The following is a 22,180-nucleotide window of genomic DNA, read 5'->3' on the forward strand; positions in this document are numbered from 1 at the left end:
GGACGAAACGATTTGTGTAAAAGACCTATATTAAATACCTTTTTCGGTTAATAACAAAAAAACACCTGAAGAAGATTTTCATTTTTATGTAGAATGATTTATTGTGTACGGTACAGCAAAGCACTCGAGGGCTCTCGGCCTAAAGAGAAGGATGCTTTTGCGGAGAACTTTCTAAGAAAACCTGCCTCGTATACACGTTACACATGGGAAAAGGACGAAAGCGCCCATGCAAACAGTCCGTTTGCGGGGATTCGCACTATCAGTGCTCAGCGACCATCCGCTGGTGGGCCAAGTGGATGATTTATTAGATGTTGTATTATCTTAAAGATTACTCGAATGTTGACGTAAAAATTGTTCTTAAAAAAGAGAGGAGTTCAAAGCACTGTACTCCTTGGCGACATTCGAACGATTTCATCAAGTTGATGCCCCAAGAGTAAGAATAATTCAAAATTTTTTGAAATGGTGGCTTGCTAGCAGTTTTGTGAACAAGCAACAGATTAATAAAATTTCAGATACACAAGAAATGAAGAATGAAGGAAAAAAAAACTTTCATTTGGTTCTCGATCTGTAAACAACTTTAATGTGCTTTGGAAACACAGAGTAAAGACTAGTATTTTTCTGTACTTCTGTCACGTAAATTGAATGAAGGAGCCGTGAAATAAATTTGGAACTTATCGACAATAATGCTTTGTTCTCCATAAGTTTCCTCTTATTTTTATTATCCAAGCAAACTGATTTCAAAGTGTCAACACTTTGAAATAAGTAGTCCTTTCATTCCGGACATTTTTCATAACTTAATATTTCATATTACTAAACATATCTCAAATTCAATTGCAACTCGTGTTGAAATTCGTAATGCAACTGAATGTTACTAATTTTCCAAATTAGTTTTAAAATGAAATGCTCGACGTTTCTGTTTTATTAAATGCTTGTACTAGGATCCTTGGTCGGTTAAAAATAAATAAATAAATAAACGCAGAGGATTTTCATTTCTATAGGTAAAACTGATTTATCAGATAGCTGCGGAATCCAAAAAATTATTCAAATATTTATCCTCAAATGAATCTGCATTTGTTTCATATAATGCAAAAAAAAAAAAAAAAAAAAAAAAAAGAAAGAAAGAAAGAAAGAAAGAAAAGAAAAAGAATTTTAGTTCTCGAGTAAAAAAGCTTGTTCTAAGTATGAAAACGTACAAATTGAAGAAAAATATCAAATTCAACTTAAAGCTTACACTCAATTTCCAAACGCTAGAGTAGACTGTCACTATAAGAAAGTGCAGGCCGCCCAACGAGTATTGGTTAGCGTCGCTGACTGCCATGCCAAACTGCGCGGGATCGAATCCCGGAAAAGGCTTAGATGTTTATAAATGGGCAGTGTCCGTGCGGCATGGAGGCACTCTAACTATACGGCGAGCCGAAAGTCATCTCGAGAGATTGTGGTAGGGTAAGACGGGTGGGAGACCCTTGCACTCCTCCCCCGGAGTGCTCCATCAAAAGTGGAAGCGAAACTGAACTAAATCGCACTGTCACCTATATGGTGCTCAAGGTTGTTGCCAACGACAAGCGTAAACTTCGCTCCTTCCCACGAGGAATTTCGTGCGCTTGAGCTCAGACAAGTGAGCATTATCAACAACATAAAGTGGAGCATAAAAAAGAAACTTTTAAGCTCAGTAGGATATAAATGAGCTCATCTGCTGTGTGATGTAACACTTAATATAAATAAAAGTTACCATTTTGGCATTTTATCGCCATTCTGGGGGTTTTTAACTCAAAGGTTCCTTACTCCAAAACTATATCAAGATTTTCGATTAGTAAAGAACTATTCAGCGTTTATGCAAGAGAGAAGACAATCATAGATTGTACGGAAGACACATTTTTGCATTTACTGTTTATTATTAAGCATAACTAGATTTTAAAATATATAAATATGTAAGATATAAAATATGAAACCAAACTACTCACTTTAATTTGGCAACAGTCCTTTCTATTCCTCAATTTAGTTTGGCTACTTTCCGTTCCCGTCCTAAAATTACTAACTGTTTATAATATATGAATCTAAAATTCATCTCAAAAGTAATCCGCGTCATGCCATCTCATGTAACGGGTAGCATTACGGATATCTTTTATCTCTCAATGCTGGTTTAAATGCGCACTTACTATCTTACTTTCCTTTGCTCTGCTCGTACGTATCGCTTGCCTCTTTGTGCTGTCCATTGTCTAAAGATGTGATAAGCTACGCAAAATAGAAAAGTCATCTACGGAAGAGAGGGCGTTAATGTCTTAAAAAAATATTACAAAGGCGCACCTCAAGAATCTAATTAAGGTCCAATTTTGTGGAACATGGAGGCTACTATTACATTAAAGTTCTAACTTTTAAGCCTACTTAGGAAATGATGTCAATCACTACTTAGAAAATGATGATCAGCCTATGCCTGATGATTTCATCGTCATTGTTGGCGGTAGAAATGAGCACAGAATATTAGAAACGCACAAATGAGGCTTAGAGGGATAATATGAAAAGAACTGTATTTAAGAGCATTCGAATGATTAATGTACGGTTGCCCTGTATGATGGCATGGCATTACAAAGGCACGATAAGGGCAGGAAATAAATTGTTACTAATTTTTCTTGTAGGATATAATTTACATTTCCAGATGTGCCGTATGTCCCAGCAGTAGAATCTCCACCAGAAACTATTTGCAATCAATTTGTAGTATCTGACTTGCATATTCATTTAAATCATCTCCATATATCACATGATTTTCCTATTCTAGGTAGCATGCGTATCTCCGAGTCGAGCTAACTTAGCGGAGACTTTGAACACTCTTCGTTATGCTTCTCGGGCGAAAAGAATAAAGACAAAGCCTATGGTCCGAATGGTAAGTAACTTCTTAATTTCTCAGAGTTTTAAAAAGCCTGAACTCACCCGTTATAACGATGCTGTTACATATATAAAAAGAGCCACGCATTGAACATTTTAATATGCAAATTAGCACAGCACTTTCCTACACAGTTAGAATTCTAACATCCTTCTTGCCTTCTGTCAGTTATATTAAGTGACTCTCTTGCAAAATTATACTTGAATTTGTTACGTAGGTAGACATAAATAACTCTGCAAAAATTTCTAATAGTTGGATTATCTTCTAGCGGGTAGTTGTGAAGTCCCTGCTGACCGAATACGAGTACTAATAGAATTTTTAACTACTTATGTAGATAGATGTAGATGAATTTTCAGAAGTTGCCAATAGAATGACTGTCTCGTAATGAATATCTGACAAAAAGTTGTGCTCATTAGCGGGGGGAAGACTTTAAAATAGGCATAACTGATTAATTTGGTAGATGTAGATAACTCCGCAGAACTTTTGAACAAAAGGGGGATAATCTTTTGAAATAATAATAATAATTAAGGAATAGCTAAGCAGAAGGGCTTCTGGCCTATTGCGAGAAGTCTTAAAATTTTTAATTATTTAGTCCTTCCTTCCTTCCTCAATGGCCCTACAGCCCAGAGTGGGCCCTGGCTTTCTCAGGAAGCTTTTTCCAGACCAATCTTCTCCCTGCTGGCGTTTTCCAATTTTCGGATTTTAAGACCAGTAGGTTATTTTTTAGGCAGTATAACCATCTTAGATTTGATCTGCCTATTTTCTGTGTGCCTGTTAGTCTGGTGTTTCAGACTCTTTTATTTTGTTGTTGTTGTTGTTGTTGCACGGTCTTCATCCATTGTGATAACGTGGCCAGCCCATTTTATTCTTTAGAATTTAATGAAATTAATGATGTCAGGTTCATCACATGAGCAATATAGCTCCAAATTTGATCCTCTAAGTCACACACCATCTTTTTGTATTCCTCCAAAAATACTTCTCAAAACCTTCCTTCGAAAAATGCTCAACATATCCTCATTCGTGCGCATCATGGCCCTTTCATATGCATATATCAAAATTGGTTTTATAAGACTCTTATGCAATAAAACCTTTGTTTTTCATTGAATTTAGCTTTTTCTCATATATTTTGGTATTCCATTGAAACATGTACTGGCAGCAGTGATTCTTTTGTGTATTTCTGTCGTAATATTGTTTCGTTGTTAATTTCAGAACCTAAATATGTGAAGCTGTCAACAGTTTCAAATTTACATTATCCAATTTCTAAGTGAGTGTCTTTGAAGGCTGTTTTAGCGCATGGTATACATTTTGTTTTATTTTCATTAATTGTCAGGCCCACCCTAAAAGCCTCCTTCTCTAGAGATATAAAAGCACATTTTTGTGCTGCTGGTGTATTAGTAATAATGATAATGTCAGCAGCAAAAGCCAATAACTGTACCAGTTTATTAAAGATGTTTCCTCTGGTATTGATGTTTGAATCTCTTATTACTTTTTCTACTGCCAGATTGAAGAGAAGGCATGCCAGCGCATCACCCTGTCGAACGCTATTTTTCATTTCAACTCGCTTTCATAGTTCATAAGGAATAAGAAGATATAGATATTTTTTGCAGAAATTTCCAATAGGATGATTATCTCTTAACCAAGACTGAACGAAGTCCATACTGAACTGACTCTTAGCATTAGTAAACTGATTAAATATGTAGATGCAAGTGATTAAGCAGAAGCTGACAGTATAGGAAGATTATCTAATAATAAAAATATGAGTGAAAGTCCCTGATAGCTTACTACGGGAAGCCTTAGAAATTATAGCTAATTAAATAGGTAAATATAGATAACTCTTCAGAAGGCTGCAACTAAGAGAGTATCTCATAAAAAGCAAGTAGCAGGGGCCCCTGCTGGCTGACCACAAGATGTCTTAGAATTTATAGCTACTAAGTGGGTAGATTAATGTGATTTTTCCGAAATCAACAGTAGAAAACTTATCACGTAACGAAAAACTGAACGAAGTCTCTGCTGATTCATTATGCTTTAGAATTAATAATTAAATATGTGGTTACATAGGATTCTGTAAAAGTTACCAACAGAGAAAGGTTATCTCATAGCGAGTAGATGAGTGGAAATTTTTTCTGTACAACTGGTAGAAAATTCAGAATTTATAGCTAATTAAATAAGTAGTCGTGGATAGATCTGCAGTGTCTTCCAATAGAAAGATTATCTCGTAAAAATGAGTGGCTGAGCAGACGTCCCTGATGGATGACTGCGAGAAGCCTTATAATTTGTAACTATTTACATAGATACATGCATATAATTTTGCAGAAGTTACCAGTAAAAAGATTATTTTGTAACGAAAAGCTGAGCGAATCTCCTCTGACTAGAGAAGGCTTAGAATTAATAACTAACTAGATATGGAGATATAGAGGATTCTTCAATTTTCCAATAAAGAAAGGTTTTCCGTAATGTGTATATAAGAGGAGGTACACTGCTCAAAAAAAAAAAAATGGGACAGTGCTATATCTCCCGTTCTACTGCGCCGATTGACAAAATTCAAACTGCGTTTTTCATGTCTCGAAAGTGCGACTTAGGATAAGTATTAGATTTAGTATATATAGCACTATTCTAACATAGGTGTTTTGACACAAAATCGGACTTTTTCTGAAATAACGTATCAATATTTTTCCATATTTCAATTCTACGACTCAAATTATGCCAGAATACCAAGTTTTGTAAAAATCATACGAGTAGTATTTAAAATATTAGCTCTCAAAATTTTAGCCCCTCAATGTTAATTGAATTTGGTAAATATTTATTAATATCTCTTTTATTATTAAACTTTTTTGACTTTTCCTTTCTCATTTCGAAATTTAGGTTCATTCCAAATAAAATTTACCCATTTTTTGTGTTTTATTTTTTTTAATTTCTATTTTTAAATAATTTTTATAAATTTTTTGAAAAACATTTTGAATTATAACCTATAAAATTTTTACCATCATCTTAAAGTAGGTGTATTTTTAAGCATATCTGCAAAAAATTAGACTTTTTTATTCAAAATTTTCTAAGATTACACGAATTTACATATTTTCGCGTTTTGAAATTTGGCATCTTTTTTTCTTTGAGCGATAATAACGCCAAATGTGGTTTATGGATTTTTGTTACAGTGAATTGCCACAGCTATTTTTAACCTTAAATTTCAAGTAAAATTTTACGAAGAATTAATTATATAAAATTTTTCCTTCAATGATGCGTAATAAATATTTATTAATACTATATGAAAAGCAATTTTTTTTAATTATAGATGATATTATTCAAATTTTTAACTATTTTTTTAAATTTCTCTCTATCTTTCTTTTTTTTAAAAAAATAAGAGTAAATTTTTGCAAGAGTAAATTTTTACCTTCGGCGTTTTATCGTCTGCTACTTTACTTCGTTTAAATCGAATTGTCTAAAACTGAGAATTTTCGTTTGATGTTTATTTGAATTTTATAACATTAAATGAATTTATTTCTAAACAAGCTGTTGCTCTTGAAGTGACTGAAAGAGCGGCTGATACTATCATCCATATTTTTAAAGCACAGTATATTTTTATAGAAACATAAGATTTAGAATAATCATTTTTATAAAAGTCAAATTATGATATAAACATACAACCCTCTAGAGACTGAATTAATGGAAGTTCAATGGTTATGTAGAAATGATCTGCAGCTACTTAATGGCTGAATAAGGCAGCAGGTTCTGTGGACAAGTAAGAATACTTATATAAAAGACACACAACATTCTCGATTCAATTAACAACGAGGGTACGATGTTTATTAAATGAATTTAAGAAGTCTTAAAACATAAAAAATCAACTCCTTTTTTATCCTAAAAAGTATTTTTGTGCATAGCGTATTTTCATTATATCCTTAAAATTCTAATTTAGAATGTAATTGTCAAGAACTGAATCCTAATTACCAGTAATATAATAAGTAATTATTACGGTTATTACTAAATCCTTCTTATAAAGTAATTGCAAATATTTCAAAAAAACTTTCTGTCTGAATGCAAATATTTTTAATTTTATATTAATCAAGATTGCACACGATATTATTTATTTGCTCTTCAGTTCTTACCATCAGCTCTAGTAAAATTACAAATCAATTATATTTAATTAAGGATTGGATTGGATTATTTAATTATGGCAAAGCACATGAGGGCTATCTGCCTAAAGGAAGGAATGCCTTCGTGGAGTGCTTTCTAAGGGAAACTGGCTCGTATACACGTTACACATGGAGAAAACCACGAAAACGCCCATGCGGCCAGCCCGTTCGCGGGATTCGAACCTCGGACCGAACTACCAGTGTTCAGCGTCTTTACCGCTCGGCCGCTGGTGGGCTATTTAATTAAGAAATGACCATCTAAGTTTAGAAACAGTGTACCGTAACAGCAATTCAATTATTGGCGCCGTATCTTTCATGATACTCCCGATTGGCAAGCTACATGATTTTTAATGAGTATTCGGGTTTTGGTAGTAACTTCACTTGGAAATCGCGCTTAAACTAGCTTAGTTGGTTGTTTTAACATAGAAAGAACATGGGAGCTATTTGATTAAGATGCTTTCATAGAGAACCTTTAAAAAGAGAACCTAGAAATCTACGGAAACCAACCATGCAGTCTGGGTTAGACTTCGCAACAAACAATTAGTATTTAACAATCTTCAAATGCTAGGCAACTGGATGTTCAATTGTTTGAGGCTCCAATTAAATCTCATATTTAATATTTTATTTGTAAATATTTAAAATATTGTTGTATTCTTAGACACAAAAAGCAGAATTTAAGTTTTGTTAACTCGTTAGTAAACTACCAAGTCGTAGTGCAAATGAATATTCAATTTCTTTTGCAATAATTGTATTCACTTAATATTCTTGGAATATGAGCTAAAGAAGGAACGTTCTCGGAAGATTAAAGAAGTGTTTAAATCCAGTGATATTAGATTTGTCTTACAAGCTCAGGATCAAAACGATTCTGCAATTGCCCGAGTAGTTGACTTGGCAATGAATAGCTGTGAATTAAGCAGATGACTTTTAATCTTACGTTATTCGGTCAGAAAACGTATTCCAAACGTTTTGTATTGCATGACAATGCATCTTTTCATTATTCAATAACCAGTCGGAGAACCGCTTGTGTTCCGAAAATAAGTATGTGTACTCAATCATCCTGCATGTTCTTCAAATTTGTCTTCTTGTGATTTTTTTTCTTTCCCCAAAACTAAAGTTGCCTCTTAAAAGAAAGTTTTCTGACATTGAAAAGACAAAAGGAGTATGACATCTACTTTTAGAGGCATGTCAAAAACAGATCTCTACAAGCCTTCTCTTCCATTACATGTTGTGCTGTCAGACAAAAAGTTGCATCAGCGTAAATTCTATAATCTATTTTTATTACACTCTGATTACTTTATTAACATGCGCAGTGAATATATACTAAATCTTTTACTTCAGCTTAAGTAATTCGGAATTTTTGACGTAATTGTTGTCGGAACTAGGACTTAGAAGATAAGTCAAATTAAATATTTCGATAACCCAATAAATTCAAGGTCGAAGTTTCAATATTTTTTTTCGGAGGGAGGGGAAATTTTTTCAGTTTTGGTCCATTATCCTAAGTATATTTGCTTCGATTCAACCATGCAGTCTAGGTTAGACTGCATTGAACATGCTTTGTAACACGTTTCGGAACATTTTAAACAGATGTTTTCATATCGTATTTCATTTAAAAATATTGTATAAAGCGCCATTTTTCCCCTGGTGGTGAGTTTTTGAACTCTTTTTTTTTTTTTTTTTTCTTTTTTTTTTTCCGCGGAAAATAAATTTCCATAACCTCCTTTACACGATTCCAAATTTGATAACATTTGGACCGGTAGTTTTCCTTTTATGACCATTTCAAATTGGAACTCCAATTATAATCACTATGTAAATTAAACTTTAAAAGTTTGACAGTTTGGTTCAAGTCCCAGCTTTAAAAATATATATATAAATATAATCTTTTATATTAATCCTTTAGAAAGAATGCTTTAAGAAGCTAATTTTTCTTTCGCGATTGAATAAAAAAACATGATCTTTAATATGATTTAGATTGTTTCAGCCGATATAAGAATCGGGTCACTCGGTGGTACAGAATAAACCCTCCTGGACTGTTTTATTTCTTTGTGATTTAGCAAACATCTTTTAATTAAAATATTTATCCTTTGGACTTCGCTTTAAACTTGATTTATAGTTAAAATGACTAGAAAATGTAAAGCTGTCTTCAGCTTAAACGCAATTGATGCAATTGATATTTTAAAAAATTGACAAGAATGCAAAATTTATGGAAGTCTAGCAATCGAAAAATCTTAATTTTCTTTTGTGAGCACTGAAAATAACTGTAGAAGGAAAGAAGAAAATTAGGGAGAAAAGTAAGCAAAAATTTGCAGGGAAATTTGGCTGTCAGACATACCAAGATATTTCAAAAAGTCGGACGCTTTTGAATATACTTTCAGGATACTTCAAAGAATTTAGGTGTTCAAAAAGAAAACACTTGGACGTGTACACCAGCAAATACCATCAATTGAGCTTGTTTTAACAGAAAAGACAAAAACGATATCATTGCAGATTAAAATGAAGAGCGACTGGTTTTAGACTATATGGTTGTATAAATTTAAATTACGTTATAGAACATCATATCGTATCATAAATGGAGAATCCCATGATTTTCTCAGTCGAATTATTTGAAGATTCAGGAGTTTATCCAGTGATGTATGTGGATGTCACCTAAAGATGTTTTTTCCCCTCCTGATGAAACAGCAGCCGAGCGGTAAAGTCGCTGAACACTGGTAGTTCGAACACCGATGTTCGAATCCCGCGAACGGGCTGGCTGCATGGGCGTTTTCGTGGTTTTCCCCATGTGTAACGTGTATGCGAGACAGTTTTCCTTAGAAAGTCCTCCACGAAGGCATCCCTCCCCTTAGGCAGATAGCCCTAGTGTGCTTTGTCATAATTAAATAAACCAAAACCTCTTGATGAAACCAGTCTTTCCTTTCATCTCTAACCTTCAAAATGTTTAGCCTCTAAAGACTGATAAAGGCTCTGACCAAATACTTCGTGAAGAACTTTCTAAGGGAAACCAGCTGTCATACACGGTACACATGAGAAAATCCACGAAAACGTCCATGCAATCAGCCCGTTTACTGGGATTCGAACCCCGGAGTGAACTACCAGTGTTCAGCGACTTTACCGCTCGGCCATTTGTGGGCCTTTATGAAATGGAAGGCGATAACTTTATTTAAAATGATTGTCAGAAATATCAAAATATTTTGAAAAGATGGATGCTTTTTAATATACTTTCAGAATGCCTAAAGAAAAAGAGCAAGAATAAAGTAGAATGCCTGAAGAAAAAGAGAAGAAAAAATAAATTTTTGCGTAAAATTTGGTATTTGTATTTGTATTTTTTTTTTTTTTAAATTTAAAACCTTTTAATCTTATGATATTTGATTCTTGCTATTTCAAAAATAAAATATTTGACTAAAATATGAATAACATTTTAGGAAACCAAATGTAGGATAAAATTGTGTAAAGCAATGGGCACAATGATAGAACTGTTTAAAGCAGTGTATGCAAGTCATCCTAAGTTAAAATGTCGGTTATACTACATCTCTCTTATTTATATATACATCTTTTTTGAAAGGAACATTGAAAAGCGTGTTAACTGTGCTTTACTGTATTTTCTCTTTTAAGATATGCAGTTTTCAAACGCATCGTAGTCTGGGTTACAAAGTATTCTTACGAAAGAAACGCAATTCAAATAAATAAAATCAAATTCTGGAAAATTTATATTAATAAATATATTTTAAATGCTCAGTTTGAAGGAATAAATAGAAAATTTTAAAACAATTATCTGAAGAGACAATGCAACACAAACAATTAAAAAAAAGTATAAAAATTTTAAAATTACCGAAAATATTAACTATGACAAAAATATATATAAAGAAAACTATTTGAAAAAAAAAAAATAAACGCTGCACCTTTATTTACGCAGTTCGAATAGGTAAACAGAAATTTTTAAAACAGTTATTCGAAAAAATCCAAGCAACTTAAACAATTAAAATGAAATTCGAAAAAGAAAAAGTTACTTAAAATAATAACTTATATTTAAAAATATAATATAAAGAATATTATTTGGAAAAAAGGAATGATGGTGACTTTATTTCCTCTCACGGGAAAGGAAACTAGGTTGCCATATATTAAGAAGTTCGCCAAGTGAACTATTCTTGGCGCAAACTGAAAGAAAAGTGCCAACATAAATTTGTGAATTTCTCCGTAAATTTCGCTCCAAATTTTACAAAATTTAATATTTAGGCAAAATTTGAGTTGTAGAATCGAAATATGTAAAAATATTATTATGTTATTTCAGAAAAAGTCCGATTTTGTGTCAAAATACCTATGTTAGAATAGTGCTATATATAAATCTAATATATATTCTAAGTCGCGCTTTCGAGACATGAAGAACGCAATTTGAATTTTGTCAATCGGCTCAGTACCACGAGAGATATAGAACTGTCCCCTTTTTTTTTTTTTTTTTTTTTTTTTTTAGCAGTGTACTTTCTGACCGATAGCAAGATGCCTTGAAATTTGTAATTAACTAAATAGGAGGTAGATATTAGTAATTCTGGGGATGTTGCCAACAGAGTAATTAAGTAGAAGTAAGGACCGGAAGAAGCCTCAAAATTTGTAATTAATTAAGTATGTAGATGTAAATAATTCTAAAAAGAAAAAAAAAAAAAAAAAAGCAGATCAATTGAAATCCATGGTACCCGAACTGTGAGTAGCCTTGATTATAATATCTGCCATAGTTGAAATACCAGATTATTCAGTAAGCTCTATTTCACAAATTAAAAGCTAACACGTGTGAAATTTTATATGAAAGTAACTTCTTTACCATATTTCCATGCTTGAAGATATCCTGTACATTGCCTATTTCAATTCCATTGCAGAAGTGTGATATTCTATAAAGCGCAATAACATTTAAACAAAACTCATAAACAAAAAATTGGTATAAAGGAGTCTGACATATTTTAAAATTGTGGTCAATTTTAATTAATCGCAGTAATCTGATGCAGGTTTGAGTTGATGCTGAAATTTATTAATTTTTTTTATTCCAGGATCCGAGAGAACAACTAATTATAAGCTTGAAGAGGGAAGTTAGAGTGTTAAGAATGGAAAACAGCTTTTTGAGGCAACAGGTGAGATTCGAAATTTATTAAGTTTTATAACGTCGATCACAAAGGTTGTGATATTTAAGTTATAATAAATCTATAAAACATTATAAATAAAGACAAAACAGCATAATCCTGAATTTCTTAATGAATTAAACTTGTTCGAAAGCAGACGTAAAATGTAAACAAATAGTATCAGGGAAGCAGAATAGTACACAATTTAAGTGATAGTTTTTAAAAGGAAGCCCGCCACTGAACTATATTTTAATGACTGCTAAATGTTACTAATGTTTATATAATAATTGATCGTAGAAAAATTTTTTATTTGTTCAAAGGTTTGAAGACTATACATTACTGCCCTAGATTGGAGTGTGTTATTAAATTAACGATATACATAATCCTAAAAGTAATTGACGTCTCAATACAATAAAGATGAGCTTTTTATAATATGAACAAGGTTTTTATTAATGACAACAGCTGAATTGTACAGCATGCTTTTTCAAAATCTGTTAATATTTATGTGAAAATAAGCGTAGGAATGTAAATTTTGCAAACCTTCGAAGAAACTACAAGTATATTGTGGTATTCTGGAGGCATTAAGGCAATTAAAGAATACCAGTCCGATACATAAGAAATTTAATGTCAAGAAAATATCAAAATTAAAAATGTAAATACCTTAAAAATTAGATATTATATTTCATAAGTTTAGATACCATAACTGGAAACTTCATTACTTTAGACGTAAATATTTACAAAATTTTCAACAGGTAAGTGGAATAAAAATTCTCTAGAAAGATACACTCTCTCTTCCATGAAGGAGAAACACGTCAACACAATTGTAGATAATGAAGTGAAAGGCAATAATAACAACCTTAGATTTAAAATCTTCGCGCATGTAAGGTACTTTATTTAATTGATTTTGTAATAAAAGGCACCTTGATGAAACATGATTAAACCAAAATGAAAGGTTTATATAAGAACGATATACATACAGAAAACAAACAAAAATTAAGAACAAAAATTCAGTGAAATAATATTTATGGATGAAATAATGGCTGTAGTTAGAGCGCAGCGTTTATTGTACCCTGATAGTGAAACAAAAATTATAATAATTGTAATAAAAATCGATAAATACATAAAAATATATATAATATAGTGTATTTCACATATTGTGAAAAATTATATTAAAGTGTACAGTAATTTTCTTGCAATCTCCAAATACATAATGTTGCGTGCGTACGGGTTCGTTATGAAATGAATGCACAAGTCCGATGAAAAATGAACAAAAATTTATTATTATCACAACAAAAATGCTTAAATTTTCTCAAATTATCATGCAGTATTACAATATCTCACAGTAGTTTTCTTTTAACTACTCAAATGTCAATAGAACGTAATTCAAAACAGCTAAAGAACGCTAATCCGCGAATTCGCTACAATCAACAACAGGACAGGACAGGATAAAGTTTGGGGAGCACCTGTACATCGCCATTGGCAGATTAGGTATTGCTCCGTCAAACTAGCTATCTAGAGAAGACCTCACCCCGTGAGGTACAGAAGCGCCACGCGCGGCGCCGAGGTGTTTGAGTCTGCTTTGGTGGTGTTGGATGAAAGTGGCCCACGGGGCACCCCCGCCCAGCAGCCGGACCGCAGCCACGCCGTCCACACTCCCAACCCAAAAGCCGGGGAATAGGAAGTTATTGGGTCTCTGCTCATTTTCCCACCGGAGATTCCTCATCTCTTGCATAGTGTCTCCCTTGGTAGCCTCGGGGGGAGTTTATTGAGTCATTTGAAGATATAATTATTTACAGGGCGATTTACATTGCAGAGTTGCTGGAAACAATTGAGTATGAATACATGGTATAATAAATGAACAGTTAAATAATAATGGTAAGTTACAATCAGCATACATATGTTGCGTAGCAGGTATATGGTAAGGGTTATCATTGCAAACATTGATAAACATTGATAAATAGGTAAGGCAAATTAGATAAAACAATAATAAAAATACAGAAAATTAATATGATTAAATATTTAGATTACAATATATACATTTGAGGGTGTAGCTGGATAGTGTTTATTGGGTTGTATGTGTGAGCACTTCAGATGGTTCAGAGTTCAGTGAGTTCTTGATGGTTCAAAGTTCATTGAGTACATGAGTCCATAAAGTTCTGTGAATCCTTGAATTTCACTGATGTCAAGATGGTATCGTTTTGAGAATTTGTAACTTGGGTTATTTTGAGAGGTGGAGGGCACTGCACATTATTGATGGTTGACGCTTTTCTTGCCTTGGTTCTTTATGGGTTACATAACTCAAGTCCTGTTTGGTTGAGGTAATCGAGAATTTTCTGAATTTGTATAAAGACTGATTTGTGGTTTATTATGAATCTGACGAATTCAATCCCGTAATTTGTTGGGTGTTTGATGTGCATATTAGCTGTGAGGTGGCAGTGGAATAGGTAATGTTCTGGGCTTCCAGTTGTTCCACAGACACATGTGTCTGTTTGTGCTAGGTTGCGTGCTTTGAAATACGTTGGGAATGGCCCATGTCCAGTTGTGAATTGTGTGATGTAGTATTTTGTGATAAGGCGGTCTTCTGAGACTTGTGGTGCAATTCTGTATGTTCTGCGACCTTGTGTTTGGTTATCCCATTGTTGTTGCCAGGCGTGTAGCGCTATCTGTCGTAGTTGTTGTTTTAGGTGTGAGCGAGGCCATGGTGTATGAATGTTGGATCCGGCTTGGTCTTGTGCGGCCTGTTTGGCGAGTTCGTCTGCTCGATTGTTGCCTTCGCTGGTGCTGTGTCCTTTTGTCCAGGAGATGGTGAAATGTCTTCTGTCGTTGCGGATCTTGTCTCTTATGTTTTGGGCTATTGGCGAGCAGTTATCTTCATTTAAGATGGCTTGAATAGATGCTTGACTGTCACTTATGATGTGTACGTTGTCCGTGGGGATGTTGGTGAAGAGGTCGATGGCGTGTTGAATTGCGGTCAGTTCTGCTTGGTAGACACTGTTGTGTTGTCGAAGATGGCCTTGCCATGTTGTTTCTGTACCTGTTGAGGTGTAGAGTGTTGCAGCTGCTCCAACTTTGTCATCTATTTTTGATCCGTCAGTATATGCCGTGTATGAGGTTGTAGGTGGCGTATTTTTGATGTTGCATATCAGGTTGTGTAGATGATTTGCTGGGTGATGTTGGTATTTTCGGGCTAGTGCTTCGTATTCTTCTGGAATGAAGGTGATATCGTGGATTGTTGCTGTTCGTTGAAGTTGGAGTACTGTATGCCGGATGGCATCAGTTTCGGCTGTGATTGGAAGGGGTATTGTGCCTGTGATGACCTGTAGTGCATTTGTAGAAGTGGTTGAGAAGGCTCTGGAGATATTGAGGAGGAAGGGGCGCTGGATGGAGTTGAGTAGCTTTTCTTTTCTGCACGTCATGGGCCTTGCCCATATTGCACTTGCGTAGTTGATGATGGGGTTGATGACTGTAGTTAATAGTAATTTCATGATATGTGCGTTGAGTCCCCAGTTGTATCCTCTCATTCTTTTTATAGATTGTGCAATTTGGTTTGTGACTATTCTTTTGTTACGTAGGTGTTCTAGCCAGTTGAGTTTTTGGTCGATTGTAAGCCCTAGGTATTTGACCGTTTTAACACATTTAATTTTGTTGTTTCCTATGGTGATGATTGGATTTCTTGTTATTGTTCTTCCTGGCTTGTGGAATATAATGGCTTGGCTTTTGGTATGTGATATCTGGAGTTTAATATTTTGGCATAGGTTGTTGAAGATTTGTAGAGTTGCGTTACAGTTGTTTTGGAGGTGATCTCGTGTTGAGCCGTTGACGACGAAGGCTACATCATCTGCAAAGGCAACTATTTTGGTGTGGATGGGCCATTGGTGATCTATTATGTGATTGAACGTAATGTTCCAGAGGTCCGCACTCATACATGACCCTTGTGGACATCCTCTGGTTTGTTGTTTGGAGACTATTGTATTGTTATGGATAACTAGACTTTGCCTGTTGTTGAGGTAGTCTATTGTCAGTTGAAAAAGGTTCGCAGGGCATTGCATCTCTCTGAGGGCCTTCCTGATAGCTGGCCACCAGAGAGAGTCGAATGCGTTTTTCAGATCTAGGCAGAGGAGTGCAGAGTGGAGTTGAAGTTGTTTGTTTGTTTCTATCTGGGTTATGACATAGTCTATTGCTTGCGTGGTGGAGCTGTTAGGTTTGAAGCCGAGTTGATACTTGCTGATTCTATTATGGTGATAGATTTGAAATTTGATTCTGGATATTAGTAGACGTTCTAGTAGTTTGCCTATTGCTGGGAGTAGGTTTATGGGGCGGTATGAGCTTGGATCCTCTGGGTTACGATTTTTCTTGGAGAAGAGAATTATCTGGCCGACTTTGAAGTAGGTAGGGAAGCAGGAGAGTTCTAGACATTTGTTGTAGAGGTTTTTTAGTAGGTCTGGGGTTTCTTGGCAGATGAGTTTGACTATGGTGTTGGAGATTCCGTCTATACCTGGTGCTTTCTTGTTGTTAAGTTTGTTGGCTATTTTCTTGATTTCATAGATGGTGAATGGACAATCATTTGGTGTTGTTGGGAGCGTGTTGTCTTCTCGAGTAATTGTCTGTTCTTGTGAGTCTTCGGTTTCTTTGTCTGTGGGGAAGATATGGTCCATGATTTCATTGAGCGCTATTGAAGATACGTTCTGATTGTTCTGTGGTTGTATTCTTGGAGACACATGGATTTGTGTAGGGCGGAAAATTTTGGATGTTGCCATTTTATAGAGGGGGCCATATGGATCTTTGTTGTTTGTACAGTAGCTGTTCCATGATTTTAATTTTGCAGCTATTATCATTTTCTTGTAAAGTGCTCGTTGTTTATTGAAGGTTTGCCATGCTGATTGTCGTTCCTCTGTAGTGGTGCGCGTTTTTATCCTTCGTCTGAGTGCTCGTGTTTTTTGTCGTGCCATGCGTAGTTCCTTCGTCCACCAGTTGGCTTGACTGTTAGTTTTGATGGTCTTTAGTTTAAGTGTTTGGTGGCATATATCTTGAATTTGGATGAGAATATGGTCTGTTGTTGCGTTGAGTTCTGACTTTGTGGTACAGTTGGATATTTCTTGATTTAGGGAGGTCGCTTTAAGTTTAATTGCTTGTTTAAATTTCTTTGCTGCTCTTTGGTTGATATTGAATCTGTGGGTGTGAACATGGTCAATTGCTTGAATGATTTCATATGAGATGTAGTTATGGTCGGAATTCGTGTGATCTTCTAGAATTCGTCTATTCTGAATCTTGTTGATCATGTGGTGCGTCGAGAGAGTAAGATCTGGCCATCCCTTGCCGTTAATAGTTTCAAATGTGGGGTTGTCTTCTGGTGTATTGTGCAGGAACAGGTTGTTGGCTTGAATGAAATCCTCCATGGAACTTCCTCTTGGGGAGGTGTAGTTATATCCCCATAGTTGATTTTGGGCGTTAAAATCTCCTCCAATGATATGTGGTGCTGGTGTATTATTTAGGTTGATGTTTAGGTCATGGAACGTATTTCCTAATTCTTCTGTTGGAGAGGCATAAGCACTTGTCAGGAGGAGTTGTGAGTCTTGAGTGGTGATTTGTATGGTGACTACATCTCTCTTGGCGGTCTGTATAATGGGGGACCAAGACTTGTTGATCACAAAAATGGCAGCTCTTGGGTTATGGTTTGGAACGGCATTAGTCTGGTAAAAGACATTCCATGTGGTCGGTAGGTTTCTTGTGTTTCCTTGGTGGCAATATGGTTCTTGGACAAGAACTGCATCATGGTGATTTTCTGTGAGGAATTGGATGAGGTTATCTGTTGCAGTTTTGGATTTCTGGAGATTAATTTGAAGTAGTTTAATGCGATGTGTGGTAGTGCTGGCTATTGGAGTTGCTGCTTGTTGAATGTGTCGTTGGATCTGGTTGTTTAGGTGATTACTCATGATATTGAGTGCGTGATCTTATTCGTGCTGTTTCTTCTTTGTATGATGGGCAGTTGTTGGAGTAGGCTGGGTGACGGCATTCGTATTTGGTATTGTAGTGGAGGTTGTTGATTTCACAATTGATGCAGTGTGGAGAGTTGGCTGTGCATTCGTTTTCTTTATGCTTTCCCCCGCAGTAGGCACAGTGTGACCGGAAATCGCATTCTTTGGTACGGTGGCTAAAGGCTTGGCAGTTTGCACAGCGGTGGGCTCCCACAAATTCTGTGATGAGATTCATTCTCCATCCAAAATTGATGGTGCGAGTGCTTATGCATTTGTGGAATGTAGATGGTGTGCATTCCACTATCCATTTGATGGTGTTGTTTCTGTCGCCAAGTTTGAATAATGGATTGATGGTTGTAGGATCACATTCCACAGCTCTTACGATGGTTGCTTTAATTTCTTCTGCTGTGGTGTTTGGTGGAAGAGCATGTATTGTGCATTTCGGTGATCGCATTTTTGGGACTTTGGTGTTGATAATTTCTGTTACTTGTGAGGTTGTGTTTAGAATGTGTTCTAGTTTGGTTACATCTTCTGGTGTCTTGCATTTGATTGCTAATCCACCCTGCTTAATTTGATGTATCGCTGTGACTTGCTGCTTTATATTTTCTATTGGTATTATATTTTGTAATTTATCTTGCAGGTTCGGTACAATCAACAACAGTAGTTTTCTAAACAACAACAAACTAAGCAACTACTAACTACAAACTGAGATGTTTTCCTCCTTTTATAAGATTTTAAAATCACGCGCTAGAATTTTCCAGCACTTTCTCGAAATCAAAAAGAGATATTTATTTATTTAACGCACGCGCTCTTGTATTTTTAATTTTTCCGGCTTAGCTTTCTTTTAATATTCGTCACGCGCTGCACTGCGCGAGAAATAAAACCATTTAATTTATAATTGAACTAACATTAGCTTTTTAAATACCAAATTCGTAACACTGCCCCCTTCCCAAGGACTGCACGTCCCGGGCAGTACAATCCCTGGACAGGAAGCTAAACTTACAACTGTGGCATAAATGCAATTGAGGCATAAACATTACATTACAATATCAAACAATATAAACAATAAATGCAATAACTAACTTAAACAAATCAAATGCTATCAAATACTAAATACAAAACAAATACTAAATACAAATCAAATACTAAATACAAATCAAATACTAAATACAAATCAAATCAAATACACATTTATAAACAAAAAAGACCATGGTCTGATACTATTTACAATTATTTACATTACGTACTATGGCCATAGTAATGAGCTAACCTGTCGTAAGAGTTCGAAGACTCACGGATCCGAACCATGACGTCATTTAGCCTGTTTAGGATTGTGTGCGAACCATCCCAAGGTGACTGTAAATCAGGCCTGACTCCTTTTCGTCGAATCGGGTTCCACAACCACACCTTGTCTCCTTCGTTGGATCTATGTCCAGCAGCTCTCGTGTTGTATCTGGTCTCCACTTTCTCCGTCGCCAAGTTCACTCGCTTTCGTGCGGAACGGTGCATCACTTCAAAACGGGCCTTGACATCTTGGATGTGTTCCTCAGGCGATGAAGGCGCATCCGTACGGCGATGAAACAGGCGGTCACAAGGCAGACGAAGGTCTCGACCGAAGAGCATCTGAGATGGCGAATAGCTGGTAGTCTGGTGTTTCTTTTCGACCCTAGCATGATTTCGGCTGTTTCTCGAGCTGGTTCTTTCGGACAAAGCGTCGGCATTTCCAGGTGAGGATCCCTTCTTAGGATGGATAGTCATATCTTTAGATCCTGAAAGCAATTTGTTGTTTTTCAAGTCTAAGGAAAAATTGTATTTCCTTAAAAAGTCCAATCCGAGTATGCATGGATCTGTAATATCCGCCACATATGCCGTGTGATGGTAGGCGGCACTTCCAAACGTGATGTTTACGTTTAACTTCCCAGTTATGTCGATCTTGTCACCAGACGCAGTCTGAAGGGTAACACAGGATGGCGTCCAAATAAGTTTATCTTTAAACTGTTCAGCTAAATCTTTCCTAATGATGGTAACATTAGCTCCTGTGTCAATGATCATACTGCAAGGAACTCCATCGATATTCCCATTGATGGACAGTCCGTTATTGTTGCCACTCACTGCATAAATTTTAAGAGCTTTAAAACAAGGTTTTTCACTATCTGGCAACCTCCGTTCCTCGATATGGTCACTAATTTGTTTGCTGCGTTGTTGCTGGGAAATGGTCTTATTTTCCGTACCTCGGGGTGTTCTGCAGTTTCTGCGTATGTGGCCTTCAACTCCGCAGTTCCAGCACTTTAGAATTAGTTTCTTTTCACTTCTGTTCCGTCTCAAGCCACTGACTTGTCTGGTAAAATCATCTGCTTTATATTCCGTACCCTGGGGTGTTCTGCAATTCCGCCTTAGGTGACCTTCACTACCACATCTCCAACACCTTAGAGCTACTTTCTTCTCGCTCCTACTCCGTATCAAATCTTCGACTTGTCTGGCTAAATCATCTAAACGAGCCATCAGTTGATCCACTGGCTCATGGACTCGCACAGCTCTAACTGGGTAGCGATCTCTACTAGTTGCTTGCTGGGCTGCCTCGAATTTCATGGCGTACACTAGAGCACTTTTTAAATCTTTTACATCCGCCATTCGTAGAGCTTTCTGTATTTCAGTATCTCGGATGCCGTCGATAAAGTATTGCAAGGACAGGATTTCCCTTGTTTCTGTCGGGCATTCCGAAAAGGCGAGATGGGACAGCCTTTCAACATCCGCGGCGAGCTCCTGAAGTGTTTCGGTAGGCTTCTGTTGACGAGATTTTAATTGGAGCCTGCTGTAGTCTTTTAAACACTTCTCCCCAAAGCGCAACTCCAAGGCGCCGGACAGAGCTTCGAAATCTAACCTTTTGTTTTCGGGAAGAGTCTGAAGGATATCCGCTGCGTCGGCTCTTAGAGAAGCGGCGAGATGACAGGCCTTAGCTTGGGAATCCCATCCATTCGCATCCGCCACCATAGAAAATTGTGTCTTATACACCTGCCAGGAGGTCTTCCCATCATATGTGGATAGCTTCAGAGGTGAACGAGCAGGCATTGGTAAGAATTTAAAATCATCACTCCTGCTCCCTGCCGACGCTACGAGTTTCTTTAAAGTATCCATTTCTTTGGCAACTGCAGAAACTCTCTCATCAATTTGTTCTTTTACAGAAGAAACTCTTTCTTCTATTTCTTCTTTCACCGAAGAAACTCTTTCTTCAATATGTCCAACTTTATTTTCAACTGCGTCAATTCTGCCTTCCATAGCTTCAAATTTATTTTCTATTATGCAAGTAATTTCTCTTTTCATTTCTTCTTGACCAGCTTGAACGGCTTTCATTTCGTCCTTAACGGATTCCTGGCCCAATTTCATTTCTTCCTTAACGGATTCCTGGCCCAATTTCATTTCTTCTTTAAATGATGCTTGGCCAGCTTCCATCTTTTCTTGGAATGCAGCAAAAGCACTAATGAGCTGTCTCAATTGTTCTTCCATCGCTCTTGTTATTGGCATTCAAATCCCACTTCTGACACCAAAAATTGTTGCGTGCGTACGGGTTCGTTATGAAATGAATGCACAAGTCCGATGAAAAATGAACAAAAATTTATTATTATCACAACAAAAATGCTTAAATTTTCTCAAATTATCATGCAGTATTACAATATCTCACAGTAGTTTTCTTTTAACTACTCAAATGTCAATAGAACGTAATTCAAAACAGCTAAAGAACGCTAATCCGCGAATTCGCTACAATCAACAACAGTAGTTTTCTAAACAACAACAAACTAAGCAACTACTAACTACAAACTGAGATGTTTTCCTCCTTTTATAAGATTTTAAAATCACGCGCTAGAATTTTCCAGCACTTTCTCGAAATCAAAAAGAGATATTTATTTATTTAACGCACGCGCTCTTGTATTTTTAATTTTTCCGGCTTAGCTTTCTTTTAATATTCGTCACGCGCTGCACTGCGCGAGAAATAAAACCATTTAATTTATAATTGAACTAACATTAGCTTTTTAAATACCAAATTCGTAACAATAATTTTCAGCCAAACGTAATATTCCATATGTAATGTAACAACTAAGA

The 22,180-nt window shown here is 35.8% G+C and overlaps 1 protein-coding gene and 1 long non-coding RNA gene across 3 annotated transcripts in view; one reads left to right on the forward strand and one right to left on the reverse strand.

The window, feature by feature from the left end:
• The window catches only part of LOC146998129 (uncharacterized), a 214,103-nt gene extending 211,903 nt beyond the window's left edge, over positions 1-2,200 (reverse strand). The window contains exon 1 of the long non-coding RNA XR_015040301.1: positions 1,962-2,200. This is a non-coding gene — a long non-coding RNA (uncharacterized LOC146998129). The remainder of the gene's footprint in view (positions 1-1,961) is intronic.
• The window catches only part of LOC118196349 (kinesin-like protein KIF12), a 245,419-nt gene that overhangs the window by 148,422 nt on the left and 74,817 nt on the right, over positions 1-22,180 (forward strand). For both annotated transcript variants that reach the window (XM_085813456.1, XM_085813455.1), the window contains exons 10-11: positions 2,774-2,878; positions 12,039-12,119. In XM_085813456.1, coding sequence (XP_085669582.1) covers positions 2,774-2,878; positions 12,039-12,119 — 186 coding nt within the window. The remainder of the gene's footprint in view (positions 1-2,773; positions 2,879-12,038; positions 12,120-22,180) is intronic.

The sequence above is a fragment of the Stegodyphus dumicola genome, chromosome 3, assembly GCF_044657685.1.
Source record: "Stegodyphus dumicola isolate Sdum_Otavi_A_Nest chromosome 3, ASM4465768v1".
Classification (NCBI taxonomy): domain Eukaryota; kingdom Metazoa; phylum Arthropoda; class Arachnida; order Araneae; family Eresidae; genus Stegodyphus; species Stegodyphus dumicola.